The following is a 19,764-nucleotide window of genomic DNA, read 5'->3' as shown; positions in this document are numbered from 1 at the left end:
CCCCAACACCCCCCTCCCCAACACCCCCTCCCCACACCCCCCCAACACCCCCTCCCCAACACCCCCCTCCCCAACACCCCCCTCCCCCAACACCCCCCTCCCCAACACCCCCCCCCTCCCCAACACCCCCCTCCCCAACACCCCCCTCCCCAACACCCCCCTCCCCAACACCCCACTCCCCAACACCCCCCTCCCCAACACCCCCTCCCCAACACCCCCCTCCCCAACACCCCCCTCCCCAACACCCCCCTCCCCAACACCCCCCTCCCCAACACCCCCCTCCCCAACACCCCCCTCCCCAACACCCCCCTCCCCAACACCCCCCCTCCCCAACACCCCCCTCCCCAACACCCCCCTCCCCAACACCCCCCTCCCCAACACCCCCCTCCCCAACACCCCCCTCCCCAACACCCCCCTCCCCAACACCCCCCTCCCCAACACCCCCCTCCCCAACACCCCCCTCCCCAACACCCCCCTCCCCAACACCCCCCCCCACCCCCCTCCCCAACACCCCCCCTCCCCCTCCCCAACACCCCCCCTCCCCCTCCCCAACACCCCCCCTCCCCTCCCCAACACCCCCTCCCCCAACACCACCCCCCCTCCCCCTCCCCAACACCACCCCCCCTCCCCCTCCCCAACACCACCCCCCCCCTCCCCCTCCCCAACACCAACCTTCCTCTAAGTCCAACAGTGGCCGCCGCTCTCCTCCAAGTCCGCCATGGACCATTTGCTTTTCAAAGCGAAGCAGTGGAGCTCTCCCGGAATCCCGGCGTTGCTTCCCTTTGGATTCAACTAAGGCACTTTTTTTCTTTGGAAACAAAAAGCTTTTGGGTCCTGGATCTTTCTGTGCGCAGTGTGGCAGCTGTTCTTATTCCCCACAGTGATTCACTTCAAAGGGTCCTTAACTGGGCAATGAGGGGCTTTGCAGATGCTTGGCGGGCGGGGGGAAGAGCTGTGATTGTTGCCAACCAGATCAGCATTGACTGCCTCGCACTGTCCCTGGGATGTACTCTGGTTGCGAATGGCGCTATAGAAATGCATGGTCCGCTGTGTAATCGAGCTGCTCCGTAAGGTGGGTTTGTGGGGATATTTAGCTCGGGTGTTCTGTGACTGTGGGGGTTGACCTCAATGTGACTCCAGCTCGGTATCTGGGAATAGCATCTGGTTCCCAGCGAGCCTGGCACCATTTCTGACTCTGTGTTTGTCTTTGTAGAGGTCATCAGACGGTGCATTCATGAAGTTGTACAGCCTGAGCGTGTTCTATAAAGGTGCGTCAGGGGTTAAACTTCTGAAAGCCGCCTACGATGTCTCCTCTTTCAGTTTCTTCCAGAGGTCCAGGTAAGGAATGAAAGATCTTTCAGTCATATAAATACTGTGGCTACCAGAGCAGGTCAGAAGCTGGAATCCTGCGGAGAGTAACTCACCTCCTGACTCCCCCCAAAGCCTGTCCACCATCTACAAGTCACAAGTCAGGAGTGTGATAGAATACTCCCCACTTGCCTGGATGAGTGCAGCTCCAACAACACTCAAGAAGCTCAACACCATCCAGGACAAAGCAGCCCCGCTTGATCGGCACCCCATCCACAAACATTCACTCCCTCCCCCACCGCGCACAGTGGCAGCCGTGTGTACCATCTACAAGATGCACTGCAGCAACTCACCGAGGCTCCTAGACAGCACCTTCCAAATTCATAGAATTCATAGAAGTTACAGTGCAGAAGGAGGCCATTTGGCCCATCAAGTCTGCACCGGCTCTTGGAAAGAGCACCCTACCCAAGGTCCACACCGCCACCCTGTCCCCACAACCGAGTAACCCCACCCAACACTAAGGGAAATTTTGGACACTAAGGGCAATTTAGCATGGTCAGTCCACCTAACTTGCACATCTTTGGACTGTGGGAGGAAACCGGAGCACCCGGAGGAAACCCACACACACACGGGGAGAATGTGCAGACTCCGCACAGTGACCCAAGCCGGGAATCGAACCTGGGACCTTGGAGCTGTGAGCAATTATGCTAACCACAATGCTACCGTGCTGCCCAGATTTAAAATTCTTTCGACCAAGTTGAAGTCAGAAATAGGAAAGGAGCAGTCACCTTGTTAGGAGTTTTCTATAGGCCCCCCAATAGTAGCAGAGATGTGGAGGAACAGATTGGGAAACAGATTTTGGAAAGGTGCAGAAGTCACAGGGTAGTAGTCATGGGTGACTTTAACTTCACAAACATTGAGTGGAAACTCTTTAGATCAAATAGTTTGGATGGGGTGGTGTTTGTGCAGTGTGTCCAGGAAGCTTTTCTAACACAGTATGTAGATTGTCCGACCAGAGGGGAGGCAATATTGGATTTGGTACTTGGTAATGAACCAGGGCAAGTGATAGATTTGTTAGTGGGGGAGCATTTTGGAGATAGTGACCACAATTCTGTGACTCACTTTAGTAATGGAGAAGGATAGGTACGTGCAACAGGGCAAGGTTTACAATTGGGGGAAGGGTAAATACGATGCTGTCAGACAAGAATTGAAGTGCATAAGTTGGGAACATAGGCTGTCAGGGAAGGACACAAGTGAAATGTGGAACTTGTTGAAGGAACAGGTACTACGTGTCCTTGATATGTATGTCCCTGTCAGGCAGGGAAGAGATGGTCGAGTGAGGGAACCATGGTTGACAAGAGAGGTTGAATGTCTTGTTAAGAGGAAAAAGGATACTTATGTAATGCGAAGGAAACAAGGTTCAGACAGGGCGCTGGAGGGATACAAGATAGCCAGGAGGGAACTGAAGAAAGGGATTAGGAGAGCTAAGAGAGGGCATGAACAATCTTTGGCGGGTAGGATCAAGGAAAACCCCAAGGCCTTTTACACATGTGAGAAATATGAGAATGACTAGAGCGAGGGTAGGTCCGATCAAGTACAGTAGCGTGAGATTGTGTATTGAGTCTGAAGAGATAGGAGAGGTCTTGAACGAGTACTTTTATTCTGTATTTACAAATGAGAGGGGCCATATTGTTGGAGAGGACAATGTGAAACAGACTGGTAAGCTCGAGGAAATACTTGTTAGGAAGGAAGATGTGTTGGGCATTTTGAAAAACTTGAGGATAGACAAGTCCCCCGGGCCTGACGGGATATATCCAAGGATTCTGTGGTAAGCAAGGGATGAAGTTGCAGAGCCGTTGGCAATGATCTTTTCGTCCTCACTGTCAACAGGGGTGGTACCAGGGGATTGGAGAGTGGCGAATGTCGTGCCCCTGTTCAAAAAAGGGACTAGGGATAACCCTGGGAATTACAGGCCAGTTAGTCTTACTTTGGTGGCAGGCAAAGTAATGGAAAAGGTACTGAAGGATAGGATTTCTGAGCATCTGGAAAGACACTGCTTGATTCGGGATAGTCAGCACGGATTTGTGAGGGGTAGGTCTTGCCTTACAAGTTATTGAATTCTTTGAGGTGACCAAGCATGTGGATGAAGGTAAAGCAGTGGATGTAGTGTACATGGATTTTAGTAAAGCATTTGATAAGGTTCCCCATGGTAGGCTTATGCAGAAAGTAAGGAGGCATGGGATAGTGGGAAATTTGGCCAGTTGGATAACGAACTGGCTAACCGCTAGAAGTCAGAGAGTGGTGGTGGATGGCAAATATTCAGCCTGGATCCCAGTTACCAGTGGTGTACCGCAGGGATCAGTTCTGGGTCCTCTGCTGTTTGTGATTTTCATTAATGACTTGGATGAGGGAGTTGAAGGGTGGGTCAGTAAATTTGCAGACGATACGAAGATTGGTGGAGTTGTGGATAGTGAGGAGGGCTGTTGTTGGCTGCAAAGAGACATAGATAGGATGCAGAGCTGGGCTGAGAAGTGGCAGATGGAGTTTAACCCTGAAAAGTGTGAGGTTGTCCATTTTGGAAGGACAAGTATGAATGCAGGGAATACAGGGTTAACGGTAGAGTTCTTGGCAATATGGAGGAGCAGAGAGATCTTGGGGTCTATGTTCATACATCTTTGAAAGTTGCCACTCAAGTGGATAGAGCTGTAAAGAAGGCCTATGGTGTGCTAGCGTTCATTAACAGAGGGATTGAATTTAAGAGCCGTGGGGTGATGATGCAGCTGTACAAAACTTTGGTAAGGCCACATTTGGAGTATTGTGTACAGTTCTGGTCGCCTCATTTTAGGAAGGATGTGGAAGCTTTGGAAAAAGTGCAAAGGAGATTTACCAGGATGTTGCCTGGAATGGAGAGTAGGTCTTACGAGGAAAGGCTGAGGGTGCTAGGCCTTTTCTCATTAGAACGGAGAAGGATGAGGGGCGACTTGATAGAGGTTCATAAGATGATCGGGGAATAGATAGAGTAGACAGTCCGAGACTTTTTCCCCGGGTGGAACAAACCATTACAAGGGGACATAAATTTAAGGTGAATGGTGGAAGATATAGGGGGGATGGCAGAGGTAGGTTCTTTACCCAGAGAGTAGTGGGGGCATGGAATGCACTGCCTGTGGAAGTAGTTGAGTCGGAAACATTAGGAACCTTCAAGCAGCTATTGGATAGGTACATGGATTACGGTAGAATGATATAGCGTAGATTAATTTGTTCTTAAGGGCAGCACGGTAGCATTGTGGATAGCACAATTGCTTCACAGCTCCAGGGTCCCAGGTTCGATTCCGGCTTGGGTCACTGTGGAGTCTGCACGTCCTCCCCGTGTGTGCGTGGGTTTCCTCCGGGTGCTCCGGTTTCCTCCCACAGTCCAAAGATGTGCAGGTTAGGTGAATTGGCCATGATAAATTGCCCTTAGTGTCCAAAATTGCCCTTAGTGTTGGGTGGAGGTGTTGACCTTGAGTAGAGTGCTCTTTCCAAGAGCCGGTGCAGACTCAATGGGCCGAATGGCCTCCTGCACTGTAAATGATATGATAATCTATGATTAATCTAGGACAAAGGTTCGGCACAACATCGTGGGCCGAAGGGCCTGTTCTGTGCTGTATTTTTCTATGTTCTAAGTTTTGTTTAGCGGATATTAAATGCTTAACTGCTACAGTTAGATTTAGGTTTACATTTAGATAAGTTCTTATTATTTACATTTGCATAGCGACATTGCACACTTTCATTTATTATATTGGCAGTTTTGAGTATCTGTACGATATAGTCAAACTTGCAAATCCGTGACCATCTAGAAGGACGAGCAGCAGATAACCCGGGAACCCCACCACCTGGAGGTTCCCCTCCAAGTCACTCACCACCCCGACTTGGAAATCCATCGGCCGTTCCTTCGCTGTCGCTGGGTCAAAATCCTGGAGCTCCCTCCCTAACAGCACTGTGGGTGTACCTACACCACACGGACTGCAGCGGCTCAAGAAGGCGGCTCACCCACCACCTTCTCAAGGGGCAATCGGGCAGTAAATAGGAACGTTACGATGCAGAAAGAGGCCATTCAAATGGCCCATCGCATCTGTGCTAAAACATAAACGAACCACCCGTTCTAACCCCATCATCCAGCACGCGGTCCGCAGCCTTGCAGATTCCACCACCTCAGACGCAGATCCAGGTACCTTTCAAACGAGCTTAGCCTTTCTGCCTCAAACGCTAACGTAGGCCGTGAAATCCAGACCCCCCCCCCCCCCCCCCCACCCTCTGGGTGACCCATGTCCCCTCTAATCCTTCTACCAGACACCTTACATCTATGACCCCCTCAGCTGGGGGGGGAGAACAGGTCTTCCTGTCTGCCTTGACTCGGCCCCTCTCGGCGTTAGTCAGCCTCCTCTGTGCTGAGGAAAATTACCCCAGCCCATCCAATCTCTCCTGATGTCTACAATTTTCAAGCCCGAGAAACATTCTTGTGACTCTCCTCTAGAGCAATGAAAATGAAATGAAAATTGCTTATTGTCACAAGTAGGCTTCAAATGAAAACTGTGAAAAGCCCCTAGTCACCATATTCCGGCGCCTGTTCAAGGAGGCTGTTACGGGAATTGAACCATGCTGCTGGCCTCCCTTGGTCTGCTTTCAAAGCCAGCGATTTAGCCCTGTGCTAAACAGCCCCTAATAATGCCCTTACTGCGGTGCAGTGACCAGAACGGTACGCCCAACCCTTATCTGTCGCCCAACCAGCCTTTTATGCACTTCCATCATTACATCCCTGCTTTTGTATTCAACTCTCGCCCAATGACCTCCTTGTCCTGCCACCTCCTGGGACCTGTGGGTGTGCATTCCCCAAGGACCCCCAGCCAGCGTCCTCCCGTTTTATTGACTTTTCCCCTTGCTTTATTTGCCCCCCTCAAGAGTTTCCGCATCGAATTCCCATTTGCCACGTTTCTGTCATTGTGGGGTCGACGGCGGTCGTCTTCGCGTTGTGCCGTCTGCAAATTTCTTCAATCGGGCCACCCGCACTCGAGTCGCATATCATGGGCAAACAGCAAAGGGGGACCCGACACGGCGCCCTGTGGAACGCTACAGGAAACCGGTTTCCATTCGCTGGCCTGGCTGACAATGCCCCACATCCCGTGAATGAATATGTTTCCAAAAAATAAGATGGCGGGGGGAGGGACCTGGCGAGTTGCCTTGAGAATGCAAAGAAGGGTTAACCCGATGGCCACATCTTCTGTCTGCCCTCTGGTTCAAGGTAAGGGGCACTATCGGAGGAAGCTAGCCTCTCAATTAATCGGTCTTCGTGTTGGCCACTGCCCTGCCCTTATCTCAGTTGCATTGGGGAAGTGCAGAGCTGAGGGTAGTGCCCCCCCAGCGTTGCACTTGCAACTGGGTCCCGGTAGCCCTTTTTAGATGTCTCCTGGTTTGTCAACCAGGCTGAAAAAAGGGATCTTGTCGAGTGCAGCGGGGGGAGGTACTAATTTGTTGCCCCAATGTATATGTACCTGAGCATCTGAACTTTATTTAAGGTAAAGATTCCCCCTCTTGCGGAGACACTGCGGGCCTGAATTTGTACCCTTCGTGGCACCAACGGTTCAAGGAAAAGGTTATTTGCAAACCTTTGTGTTGTCGCAGTTTCACCTCTGAAGGGGTTCAGAGAAAATGCCCGTGGCAACCAATTGTCGTCCCCAACTCTTTGACCCAATCTGCTACAATTGGGGGCTGTCAAATGTGCACCGATGCCCCTCCCACCGTCCTAAACTTCCTAATGATCAATGGAGAGGCCGCACTTTCCTTGAGCTGTTTGCGTTCCTCTTCCGTGAAGAGGGAGAGTAGCCGGATGGCTCAGGAGGCGTGGAGTAAGGCTTCCTGACAGCTCCCCCTTGTGGTGGCCTGGTCACCGGGCACCGGGCTGCTCTCGCTTTCCCCGGCCGTCGTTCGTAACGGGGCGCCTTTTCTTTCTGACTGACCTGCCGCCGATTCCGTGTTCTGAGTTGCTTGCGCTAAGAACCGCACTTGAATTCACTCTTCTGCTTGGCACCCACAGCGTCCAGGAGTTTATGACCTTCACCAGTCAGCTGATTGTGGACCGTTCACATATCGGGAGCCGGGCGGCGGTGAAAGAACAAGGTGAGCATCAACATGTCCAGTAAGGGGCAGTTGCGTCGTACTAAAGCCTTGTGATGTTTCAATGATCGGGACAGATGCACAAAAGCAAAATTTCGGAGGGAGCAGCAGGTTATACCGCGCTGATTGGTTGGCAGTGTCGACTCTGCTCGAAGCGTTGCCATGGAGAGTGCACCAGTCAACTATTGTCCATGGCGACACGTCGACCTGCCAACCAATCGTCACCCTTTTTCCCTACAGCATAGATTGACGCTCCCTCAGAAATTTGGTATTCTTTCATCTGACCTGATGAATGAGAGGCGAAAAGCTTCGACAGCATGTGTAAATTCCAATTGGTGTCCCGATTTCATCCATCTGCCTATTGGTTTCTCTCGTAGCGACTGGCTGGCTCTTAAGTAACTCAAATGTTGTCCGTAAAATTCAGACACCGACTGGTTTATTATTCAACTGTTTTACCCAGGTGCCCTTATTTGCCAGATTAAGGACAGACACAGGTTCACAATTCAATCCAATTTATTTTCAAACACAAAATGGTTGTCCCCCCCCCAAATTATACCAATTATAATATGTCGAAGATTCTCAATGCTACCCTTGCCGATGAACTGGATTGAGCTGTGGGTCCAATCAATCCTTCGAGTCACGGTCGCCTCAGGGTCTTCGTCTGCGAAAGTGGGCCTCGCTTGCCTCTTCCGTCCCTTCCCTGGTCCACCGTGGAATCTTCTCTGCTGCCTCCCACGTCGCGTCGTCGCTGGGGAGCGTCTCTGGCTGCCCCGTATCTCCCTCTTCATGCCCTTCCAGAAGCTTCTCTGGTGCCATAAAGTCTGGCTTCATCTGGGCGATCCGTTGGAATGGGACCGATGATCACCCCGATGTCTTGTTTACAGCACAGGCCCAGACTAGCCCCAGCTGTCTGTATCTGTACCGTGTATTCGAGTTTGTCCATCTGACTTCCCACCAGGCCTCACTGTGGTTTTAATTAAAATGGCCGATTCTTAAGTTAAAACGTCCAATTGGATATCGGGCCTAAAACGCAGGCTGTTGGCCGTTTTACTACACCAACATTTGCGCGCCCAAAATCTCTACTCATATTTTTAGTGTATTCTTGCAAAAGCTAGCAAATATTTAGAATGAACTGGATTGTACCGTGTCACGTCGATCCCACGATCCTCACTGACCGTTCACCCTTTCCGTTTTTTCCAGATTACCTGTGCCACGTCTGCATACGGAATGACTCCTTATCAGGGGTGGCGATCGCGGACAGCGAGTACCCATCGCGGGTCTGCTTCTCGCTGCTCGACAAGGTATGGGTCCGCGCGCCCCGGAGACTGTGAGCATCACCTAGGAAACCGGGGCAGGGGAAGACCCCAGGGGTTGGGCTCCCCCTCGTGCCGGCTCTACCGTTCACATTCCTGGCCCCATCCACGCACTTTTTGTTCCCCCCCCCCCCCCCTCCCCAGAGACTCAGAAATCTGGTCTACCCCGCGGCCTTGCCCGCCCCGCCCCTGTGGCCTTGTCTGCCCCGGAAACTTTGACCGCTCATGCCTCCCCCAATAGATTATCACAAGACGGAGGGGGGGCATTTGGCCTCTCTAGCCAAAACGATGCATTCAGCTCTTGCCTTGTATGTGTAACAATTTGCGTATAAAAGTAATTTTTTTTTTTTTGTTTAAAGTTAAATTTCTGTCTCCAGTCCTTGTAGTCAGCTGTAGCTGCCCCCCCTCCCCACCTCCATGTCTGGAATCCCAAACTACCTTTAAGTCGAGGAAATGCGTGAACTTCGAGGAGAGGCTGAGAAGGGTGCTGGTGGGATGCCTCAGGCACTTGACGAAGGGCAGTGAGTCTGACGGGGCAGTCGCGGGGTTGAAAGGTGTGTCATACCCCGCCTGTGTTTTGGGTTTTAGGTGTTGGACGACTTCGGCAAGCAGGTGGACAGGATAGAATGGCCCACGGGGTCTCCGGAGGTGATCCGCTATGCCGGACTGGAAGCCCACCTCGCCCGTTACCAGGTACTGCGTCGCTCTTCCCCGAGACGAGCAATTGACCGATTAATCTCGTCGTGGGGAGGGTCAAGTGCGACATTGCCGTTCCCTCTGGCCTCCGCCCCAGGAGCGGCTGACTGTGAAACGGATCATACTGCGCTGGCTTTCAACAGCTTAAGAGTGCAAAGAATTCACCACCTTCCCTCCCAAGCTGGCCCCAGTAGTCGGGCTAAAGGCGATCTCGTTGAGTTGATCACTTCACGCCGAGAAGGTGTCAACAGAACGGTATCGTGCAATACGATTGTGTCCAAACTGTTTCTCATCTCACTCCCCTTGCCCTTTCTGCCTAACCCTGCCAATGATTCCTTGTCGTACATTTATTCTACTCCCTGTTGAACGTTACAATTGAAGCTGCTTGCTCCCCCCTTTCCAGGCAGCGAGCCCCAGATCGCAACCTGCTGTGTTCAAATAAAAGAAGTTCAACTTATCCCCTTGACTCTTTTTCGCTGGTTACCTTTTTAAATCTTGCATTCATGGCAATGGTGGACAACCTTCGGCCCCGGGGGTCACACGCGGCCCACCTGGGTTCTGAGTGAGGCCCAGGGGACATGACTGTTGCCCACGCGCAGGGTTCCCAAATTCCGCAGATTTTCAACCATTTTTTTTTCCCGCTGGTATGGCTGATTTGCAGCCCACTCTATCCAGGTTGCTCATCTCTGATTTATGTCCTTGTTTTCTCAGAACCCGCGCGAGGCTGACCCTATGAGCAAAGTACAGGCTGAACTGGATGAGACTAAAGTGATCTTGGTAAGAGGCCAAACACGCGCTTGACTTAATAGTGGTAACCCGCTTTTTACACTGGTAAATAGTGTATTCTTGCAAAAGCTAGCAAATACTTAGAATGAACTGGATTGTACCGTGTCACGCAGAACCCAAGATCCTCACTGACCGTTCACCCCTTCCGAGGGCAGCACGGTAACATTGTGGATAGCACAATTGCTTCACCGCTCCAGGGTCCCGGGTTCGATTCCCAGCTTGGGTCACTGTGTGTGCGGAGTCTGCACGTTCTCCCCATGTGTGCGTGGGTTTCCTCCGGGTGCTCCGGTTTCCTCCCACAGTCCAAAGATGTGCAGGTTAGGTGGATTGGCCATGCTAAATTGCCCATAGTGTCCAAAATTGCCCTTAGTGTTGGGTTTGGTTACTGGGTTATGGGGATAGGGTGGAGGTTTTGACCTTGGGTAGGGTGCTCTTTCCAAGAGCCGGTGCAGACTCGATGGGCCGAATGGTCTCCTGCACTGTAAATTCTATGATAAATTCTGATTATGGTTTATATTGTCTCGGGCGTTGTCCACATGTGATCAAGGACATGGTTGCAATCAGGCATTATACACTTGTGAAATAGGGGCTGGTTTAGCACAGTGGGCTAAACAGCTGGCTTGTAATGCAGAACAATGCCAGCAGCGCGGGTTCAATTCCCGTACCAGCCTCCCCGAACAGGCGCCGGAATGTGGCGACTAGGGGCTTTTCACAGTAACTTCATTGAAGCCTACTTGTGACAATAAGCGATTATTATTATTAGTTGCTGTTACAGCTACGGTCACCGTCATCCATTTTCTGCCATCAGTCGACCTTGCCTATCTTGTCCCTTCCATCTACTTCTTCCCTTGCCTATCTTGTCCCTTCCATCTACTTCTTCTGACTTTGGGGCTCTGGGTCAAATCGCTCTCCGTCGTGTTCCTGACCTTTGGGTGGCACGGTGGTGCAGTGGTTAGCACTGCTGCCTCACGCCGCCGAGGACCCGGGTTCGATTCCGGTCCCAGGTCGCTGTCCTTGTGGAGTTTGCACATTCTCCCCGTGTCTGCTTGGGTTTCACTCCCACAACCCAAAGATGTGCAGGGTAGGGGGATTGCCCCTTAAATTAAAAAAAAACTGTCCTGACCTTTTCCACCTATCAGCCGGTGACTATTCCGGTTTATGTTCATTAGCTTCCGCCAGATTGTACACTTTAAGTGCTCGCAAACTTCAACTAATTAGCTGTTAGGCCGCCATAGTCCCGGTTGACCAGAGGCTGCTTTCCCCTTTGAACGGAAGAGCTGTCTGGTGGTGATTTATCCGAGGGTCAGCACACTTCAGGCGAGGGGCAAGGTGAGAAGGCTTGAATAACCTCAGCCGGTACGGGAATCGAACCCACGTTGACACTTATCAGGACAAAGGCAAGAATGCCAAATTTCAAAGCTACAATGACAATTTATACGACAGGAGAAATGGGGAGCTGATTGGTTGGGAATTCAACTCTGATTGGCCTGGCTGTTGCCAAGGAGACAGCAACAGGGATATCTATAGGCTCCTGAGTTATCCCAAAAAAGTGCAAGGCTTGGACATATTCCTTTAGTTTGAAGAGAACAGGTCACATTCTCCCTGTGTTTGCGTGGGTTTCTCCCCCACGACCCAAAGATGTGCAGGGTAGGTGGATTGGCCACGCTAAATTGCCCCTTAATTGGAAAAAAATGAATTGGGTACTCTAAATTTAAAAATAAGTAAATAAACTTGAGGGTAATGCAAGGAGCCATGTGACAAGTGCTAAAGTCTGCCTGACAACAGGTCAAGGTGATCGAGCTGCTACCGTTTTACTGGGCAAAAAGAAGGTATTCACGCTTGTTGACGAGGATGAAGACAGCTGTGATGCTGGTGGACAGTCTCCAAAATCCCAGAACAGCATTGGGAATGTCAGATTTGTAAACGGTTGTGCTTTAAGGGGAAAGGGCGCTGGGCTCTTGAGGATAACCAGTCAGCATCACTGCCTGGATACGAGGCCCAGGTGATTTATCTTGCTGTGGTGATCTGCTTTGAGAAGGGAAGGGTACTGAGGAAGCCATTGTGATAGCAGGTTACAGGCTTTTGAGCCTTTTCTGCAATGTTCTGATTTTCTGGTTATTCTGCCCGGTGGGGGGGAGAGCAGCTAGCGATGAAAAGTCTCTTATGGTTCACTTCACGAGAATGCAGGTGGGAGCTCGGAGTCAGATTGAAACGACAAACTCGAGAGGATTTAAAATGGAGCTGGAAGATTCATCTAGCTTATGCTAAAGGGGGGATCTCCTGTAATACTCCCATCTTGAAGGATAGTTCTGGGGTTAGAAGCCCCCAAGCTTGGAAGGGGAGCTAAGAATCACTGGACTGATATCAGAAGAATTAAAGCATCATAAAAGTGAGATCATCGTTATCTCAAACCATACTTGTGTTTGCAAGGAGAGGCCTAATGGGTTTTTGTTATGATATCTAGGGAGTTTATAATTTGAGACATTTAAACTTTGGAATTAAGTCATGAGATTTGAGTGGGATAAAGATGACGTAGTAATGGGAGGGGCCAGGGCTGTAGCAGTCAGTGGTTTGAGTTTCAGTGAAAGATTTTCCCGTGAACAGGACAGGAACTTTTTGCCAAAGGCTGGCAGGTTAAACAGTAGTTTGACACAGACAAGAAGCTGGAGGCTTTGTTTTGTTTTTCAAGGCGCCGAAGACTCTATGTGGAGTTTGCACATCCTTCCCCTGTCTGGGTGGGTCTCACTAACGTGCCCAATTCTTTTTTTTTCCCAATTAAGGGACAATTTAGCCGTGGCCAATCCACCTACCCTGCACATCTTTGGGTTGTGGGGGTGAGACCCACGCAGACACGGGGAGAATGTGCAAACTCCACATAGACAGTGACCCAGGGCTGGGTTCGGACCCGAGTCCTCGGCGGCGTGAGGCCGCAATGCTAACCACTGCACCACCGTGGCGCCCTGTCAACTTTATTTATAAGTGGATTTTGACTTGTGGGCTTTGCTTAATTGGAGGTAGAGAAGGTATAAGTTAGTATTAGAAAGGGTTTCCCTTTATTTTAAGAATTGTTTTAACTGTTAATTCAAAACCTATTTTTGTGTTAATGTGTTTAATCCTGTGTTAAGAATCTTAACAGGCCCAACCACGGTTTCGTAGAAGTTTAACATAGCATCTTTGCTCTTGTACTCCATTTGATTCAGAAGTTAAATGCAACGGGGAGGCAGTGTCATTGGCACTGGACTAGTAATTCTCTGGGACCCAGGTTCGAATCCCACCTTGGCAGATGGTGAAGTTTGAATTCAATTCAAAAGAATCTGGAATTTAAAAAATGGCCATGAAACTATTGTTGATTGTTGTCAACACCCCCCCCCCCCCATTGGTTCACTAATGTCCTTTTAGGGAAGGAAATCTGCCATCCTTGCCCGTTCTGGCCTAGATGTGACCCTTAAAATGGCCTCCAAAATGGCCGACGAACCACTCCATTGGAGGGCAACTAGGGGTGGGCAACAAAGGCTGACCTTGCCCACATTGTTAACAAAAATGGTTGTACAGGTGTTGAAACGTGAAGACACAATGCCAACACACGAAGGAGGACAGTATCTGGCATAACGAACTGCTCCAATATTTGCCTCTGCAGCACAACACGATGGAATCTCTGCTGGAGCGCGGGGAGAAACTGGACGATCTGGTGTCCAAGTCGGAAGTTCTGGGCACGCAGTCAAAAGCGTTTTATAAAACGGTAAGCGGGTACGCTGCTGGTGAGGGGGCGAGGGGGGGGGGGGCACGCGGCTGAGGAGAGCCAATAGCCAGTGACAGGTCACCGATGCTATGGATCCTCTCGCTCTGCGCCTGTTATTTACAGAGTAAAATTTCAACTGTTGCCGCTGGTAACCAGTCTCGGAAGTGTGAGGACGTTGGGAGAGACAATATTGACTTAATGGCCCAGTTCTGCGGAGGGAGCTGGATGTTCACGTGCATCGGTCTTTGGAGGTGGCAGGACGTATTGAGAGTTTCAAGGAAAAGCGCTGATCAAAACTGTTAATGCTGTAATCGTGGTCATGGTGCTTTACAGCACAGAACGAGACCCTTCGGTCCATCGTGTCCAAGCACCTATCCATTCTAATCCCATTTTCCAGCACTAGGCCCGAGGCCTTGTCTGCTACGGCATTTCAAGTGATCATCTCAATACTACTTTAATGTTGTGAGTGTTGCTGCCTCTACCACCCTTTCAGGCAGCGAGTTCCAGATTCCCACCATCCTCTGGGTGAAAATTGTTTCCTCAAATCCCCTCTAAATCTCCTGCCCCCTACCTTAAATCTGTGCCCCCTGGTTATTGACCCCCTCCCACTAAGGGGAAAAGTTCCTCCCTATCCACCCTATCTGTGTCCCTCATAATGGTGTCCACCTCGATCAGGTCCCCCCTCAGCCTTCTCTGCTCCAAGGAAAACAACCCCAGCCTAACCAGCCCCTCTCCATAGCTGAAACGCTCCAGCCCAGGCAACATCCTGGTGAATCTCCTCTGCACCCTCTCTAGTGCAACCACATCCTTCCTATAGAGTGGCGACGAGAACTGCACACAGTACTCTAGCTGTGACCTAACCAGCGTTTTATACAGCTCCATCATAACCTCCCTGCTCTTATAGTCTATACCTCAACTGATAAAGGCAAGTATCCCATCAGCCTTCTTAACCACCTTATCTACCTGTCCTGCTGCCTTCAGGGATCTGTGGACATGTACCCCAAGGTCCCTCTGCATCCCTGTATGTCCTACTGTTCATTGTGTATTCCCTTGTCTTGCTGTCCCCCCCACAATGCATCACCTCACACTTTTCAGGGTTAAATTCCATTTGTCACCAATCGTCCCATCTGACCAGCCCGTCTGTATCGTGCTGTAATCCAAGGTTTTCCTCCTCGCTATCATGATATGTGTCTGTCCAAGGAACACAGGCCTTCAAAGATTGGGACTCGTGTACCTTGCCGATGAGCTGCTCGCGTCTTGGAGGCCTGGGCTGTTACGGCGAAATAATTTGAGATTAAAAATTGATGGCCTGGAAAAGGTCAATTCGACGAGCTAACGAGAGGATCGGTCGAGAGGCTGGAAGCAAAATCTGGCAAAAAGATAGTAAATTTGGGGCTGATGATCAGGGAACTGCTCTCGGCGATGGTAAGCGCTTGAATGGACGGAATTGAGGCACAGAAACCTGAAAAAGCCAATCGGAGATGATGCAGTGGCACCTATTTGGATAGGTGAACCAAGGTGGGCTGAATGGCCTCCTCCAGTGGTGGCCATTTTGTGCTCCATCTCTATAAGGAGGAAGAGATTCCATTTGGGGCTGATCTTGTTTGTGAATTGGGTTCGGTGTGTGTAAAATGTCTGGGAGGGGGGTTTGGCCAGGGGTTTGGCCTGGAGATGTGAATGTGTTTCTTTCTATTCCCCCTCCCCCACCACAGGCTCGGAAACAGAATTCCTGCTGCGAGATCATGTGATTCCTGGGCTGGGCCCCACCCAGTCCCTCTGCCTTCACCAACATTCGGATTGGACACAAAGCAAATCTCTCTTCGAGCGCGCGGGGACAAAGACGACGGCAGCTCTCGTCGACGGCCTTTTTCCTGTGGCCGGCTGGTTTTTGTGTGTGGCACGCTGCAGAACCTCCGACCTACTGGGGTGGGCCCACTCTACAATTACTCTGGGCGCGCACTGGGTAGTCGGTGCAGGGCGCACGTTTTCTGTTCTCTGTTTGGCTTTGTGCCGAGGCCGCGACGGGAGTTTCGAACACGTCTCCGGGACCAAATGGGTGAAACAGCTTCAGAGCTCCTGTTCAAAGTTGTTTGTCAGTTGTGACCTGTTCCTGATAGTGTGTGTGTGTGTGTATATGGGCGTGCCTGTATCTGTGGGCCTCTGCGCCCGTCTGTGCGCGTGCACGTGCCTGTCTACATGCGCGTGTGTGTGTGTCCACTCACCTGTGTCGTGTGTTTGTGTTCGCCTGTGTCGTGTGTGTGTGCGCGCCTGTAGCGCTAGGGAACGTGCACATTGCTGTTAAACCCACCTCCGAGATATTTAATCTCTTGCGTCAATTTAACTTGATTTCCTCCTCCTTTCAGTCCTCCGTGATGCTTATTGTACTGTACAGTCGATGTGTGGCTGGGTCATCCTCCAGGGCGCGCGCGTGTAAGACAGCATGCTAAATCCACTGCAGCTTAACACCGCGCCCTCCTTCAACCCACGTGCGCACGCACTAGTCGGGGGGATGCTGCCTGCTGCTCAGATGAACGCTGGGCCACTTCTCCCTGTGGGGAGTTGCGCACACCCACGCTCACATGACCCCAGCAGCGTCCTTTGGCGCCAGCGAGCGTTGCTCTGTGTTCTGCCCCCCCCCCCCCACCCCCGGAAAGCCATTTCGGGGGTCCGAGATTGAAGAACTTGACCCAAGAACAGCGACCGCTTGTAAGAACACCAAGTGCCCGAGGTGTAGCGGAGTCACAGAACTCTCCTTGTTTGAGTTCGCACTGATTCGAGGTGTCCCAGTCTGTCTGTGCATGTGGCCTGGAGCCAGGCGCGAAGCACTGGCTTCAACCCACTGAGAACGGTTCATTCTGCGATCACAGTTAAATACAACTGCGATGGGATAAGAGCTACTCTTGCCATGGGTCAGGGAGGTGGGGAGGGTAGAGAGGAGAGCAGTGACCAGCTTCGAAGACCCATTATTTTCTCCCCCCACCCTTCCTTCTCCCAGGTAAGTGGGTCACCGCCTCCACTTTTGCTCCCTCCTCCGCCTACTGTAGTGTTTTCCAAAGCTAAGATCTCGAGAGGTAATATCACATTCTCGATTCGATTGCAGTACCTCTTTTTTTTTTTCCCCCCTGCACCCTCTTTGCTGCTCTCGTGGCCCTGACTAATGCTCACGTCCGCAGTTAAAGGCGGTGAAAGAATTGTCTTCACCTTCGGATCATCGGGCCAGTTGATGGCCCTATTCTGTGTCTACCCAATTGCTCGCGCAGAAGCTCGTTTTGATGCAACATCTCGCTTCTGACGCGCAAGCCACAAGAGTGACGCAGCAGGTTATATAGGAACTCTTCCCGAGCGAAAAGTGAGGATACCCTCGTGCTTCGTGACGGTTCCAATCGATCCCTTAAATGGATTAAGTCAGCACTCTTGGTTCGAGCTCCTGCTATAGTGGACCCCTTTGAGTCTCCGGAGGGTTAACTTAGCTGAGAAGCAACTGCATTACTTTTTTTTTTTTTGGAAGGCATTTCCTTGTCCTATTTTTGCCCTTGGTGCAGGAGGGCAGGGCCCAGGTTAGAAGACTCGAGAGTCTATTTGCGTTCGCTCGTCCGGGGACAGTACCTTTTGTGTTCAACGCTGACGCCCCGTTTTCTACCAACACGCTTCACTCCAAACAACTTCTCCTCAAACAACAATTTGGGGAAAGTAAAATGTTTCACCTGCGCCTTCAATCTTAGGGGCACACAAGTTGCCCCCTGTGTGAAGAAATATGGTTAACACTGCCGTTGCAATAGATTTTGCATTCTATTTGTGTATCGATTAACACATCAAATATATTCTCTTAGCACGCTGCACACAATCTTGAATCGTACATGACAAATATCGACCAGTACGTTAGTTTTTTGTTTTGTTGATTCTTTTAAAGTAAGCTTCCGTCATTCCCTTCCCCAGAATCGCAACCAGTTTATTTGATGTCGTCTCCCCCCCCCCCCCCCCCCCCCCCCCCATGTTCTGTGTTTTGGCAAAATAGTTTGAACTCCTATTTTGATGCATTGGCATGGGGTGAATCATAATTGACCGACCTATTCCCCCTTTGAAACTCCTCAGGGCCGTGGATTTGGAAGGACCTTTGCTGGGGTCCCGGGTGGCCCCTCTGCCCGTCTCCACCCCCTTGCCAAATTGTTCTTTTGTTTTGCCAAGGGCGGAGCGGCGGTGTGCCCAGTTTCTCCGGACCCCTGCGTTCAAAGCGAAATCCGGGATTGTTGGCGATGGTTTATGTCTGGGTGGCCCCTCTTGTCGGGCGGCTTGCTCTTGTGGTCGCGTGTCACTGTGCAGTGGTCGCAAAATGGGCGGCGGTGTGGCTTATGAGGATTTCAGGATCCTTGGGTGATCTGTGATTGCAGTGTGCTGTGCCGTGTACAATGACTGTAAACCCACCCAACCCTTGGTGTTTATCACGGTTGCTCGAGTCCCATCCGAACTTGGTATCCCGCGAAGTAAGTTATTTGGGTTTTATGCTTGCAAAATTAAATTTCCTCTTGTTACTATTCCACCACCCCCCAAATTGGAGACATTTCTCTCTCCTTGGTCATCCATTTGGGAGGACGAACGTGATGGGGTGAGACTGCAGAGCGCGACACAGATCCATTATCCCCTGCCGAGTCTGCAAATATTTGTGCTGGGGCGTGGGGGTGACATGGGTTAGTTGTACCGGGTTCAAGATGAAACTGGAGGGCAGAGTTCGTAGGAAATCCGCTCTGCATTCGGGTTTGACCGAGGAGCTGAAATTTTGAGGAGCAATTGGGTCCCGGCACCCACATCCTCACTTTGACGAGCACAGAATTGACATAGATTTGATTAAAACGGGCGCGGGGGTAGGTGGCGACCACGATCCTGGATGTGCTATCCAAACTGATGGGATGTTCAGATATAAACGCCACAACTGGAAGTGAAGATTTAACACACTTTATATCAAACAAGTCTCCAGTATTTTGCTCTTTTTAAAAATTTACTAATCAGGCAAATTGTAAATGTGCTGAGGCAGATAACTTATTTTTGTTGTTTTTTTTGTAAACTAACACACCCATGTTCGTGTACAGTTACCGGTGTGCTTCAGACCACGATTGGCGTCCTACTGAAGTTTCCAGTTTTATTGCGATCTCTCCATTGTTTACACTAATCTTGCCTTTCCGTGATGTATAAAAAGTTTGCTTTCAAATTCCCGCCTGTTTATTTGGGTCGTCTGGAGTGTTGGGCGGCTATGGCAGCGCAGTGGTCAGCACAGCTGCCTCACAGCGTCAAGTAACCCGGGTTCGATTCCGGCCTCTGGTGATTCTCCGTGCGGAGTCGGCACATTCTCTCCCCCCCCCCCCCCCCCCCCCCCCCGTGTCTGCGGGGTGCTCCTCCAGGTGCTCCGGTTTCCTCCCACAGTCCAAAGATGTGGACGTTAGGTGGATTGACCATGATCAATTGCCCTTTAGTGTCCAATGCTTATGTGGGTGAGTCCTCCACTGCCAGAGTTACAATATCTTTCCCCAGCCCCACCACCTGCCAAACTGAGCACCTGTCTCCTCCCTCGAGTGACTGGAGTGAGAACTGGTTTCCTTGCTAATCGTAGGGGTAGCACAGTGGTTAACATAGTGGCTTCACAGCACCAGGGTCCCAGGTTCGATTCCCTGCTGGGTCATTGTCCGTGCGGAGTCTGCATGTTCTCCCCGTGTCTGCGTGGGGTTCCTCCGGGTGCTCCGGTTTCCTCCCACACAGTCCAAAGACGTGCGGGTTAGGTGG

At 51.0% G+C, this 19,764-nt stretch overlaps 1 protein-coding gene across 1 annotated transcript; it reads left to right on the top strand.

Annotated features, from left to right (window-relative positions):
• The first annotated feature begins 1,218 nt into the window (after positions 1-1,218).
• Positions 1,219-19,195, top strand: LOC140396992 (synaptobrevin homolog YKT6). The gene is made up of 7 exons (XM_072486001.1): positions 1,219-1,338; positions 7,379-7,461; positions 8,659-8,759; positions 9,360-9,464; positions 10,179-10,244; positions 13,891-13,992; positions 15,705-19,195. The coding sequence occupies exons 1-7, from the start codon at positions 1,235-1,237 to the stop codon at positions 15,738-15,740; spliced, it is 597 nt and encodes a 198-aa protein (XP_072342102.1). The 5' UTR covers positions 1,219-1,234; the 3' UTR covers positions 15,741-19,195.
• The last annotated feature ends 569 nt before the right edge of the window (positions 19,196-19,764 follow it).

Source organism: Scyliorhinus torazame, chromosome 20 (assembly GCF_047496885.1).
Source record: "Scyliorhinus torazame isolate Kashiwa2021f chromosome 20, sScyTor2.1, whole genome shotgun sequence".
Taxonomy (NCBI): domain Eukaryota; kingdom Metazoa; phylum Chordata; class Chondrichthyes; order Carcharhiniformes; family Scyliorhinidae; genus Scyliorhinus; species Scyliorhinus torazame.
This window is presented reverse-complemented; position numbering and strand designations above follow the sequence as displayed.

Excerpts from the sequence above, each read along its gene's own strand:
- LOC140396992 (XM_072486001.1), top strand. The coding sequence starts at position 1,235 with ATGAAGTTGTACAGCCTGAGCGTGTTCTATAAAGGTGCGTCAGGGGTT. Across the intron at positions 9,465-10,178 it reads CCCACCTCGCCCGTTACCAG|AACCCGCGCGAGGCTGACCC; the intron begins GTACTGCGTCGC and ends TTGTTTTCTCAG. Across the intron at positions 10,245-13,890 it reads ATGAGACTAAAGTGATCTTG|CACAACACGATGGAATCTCT; the intron begins GTAAGAGGCCAA and ends TTGCCTCTGCAG.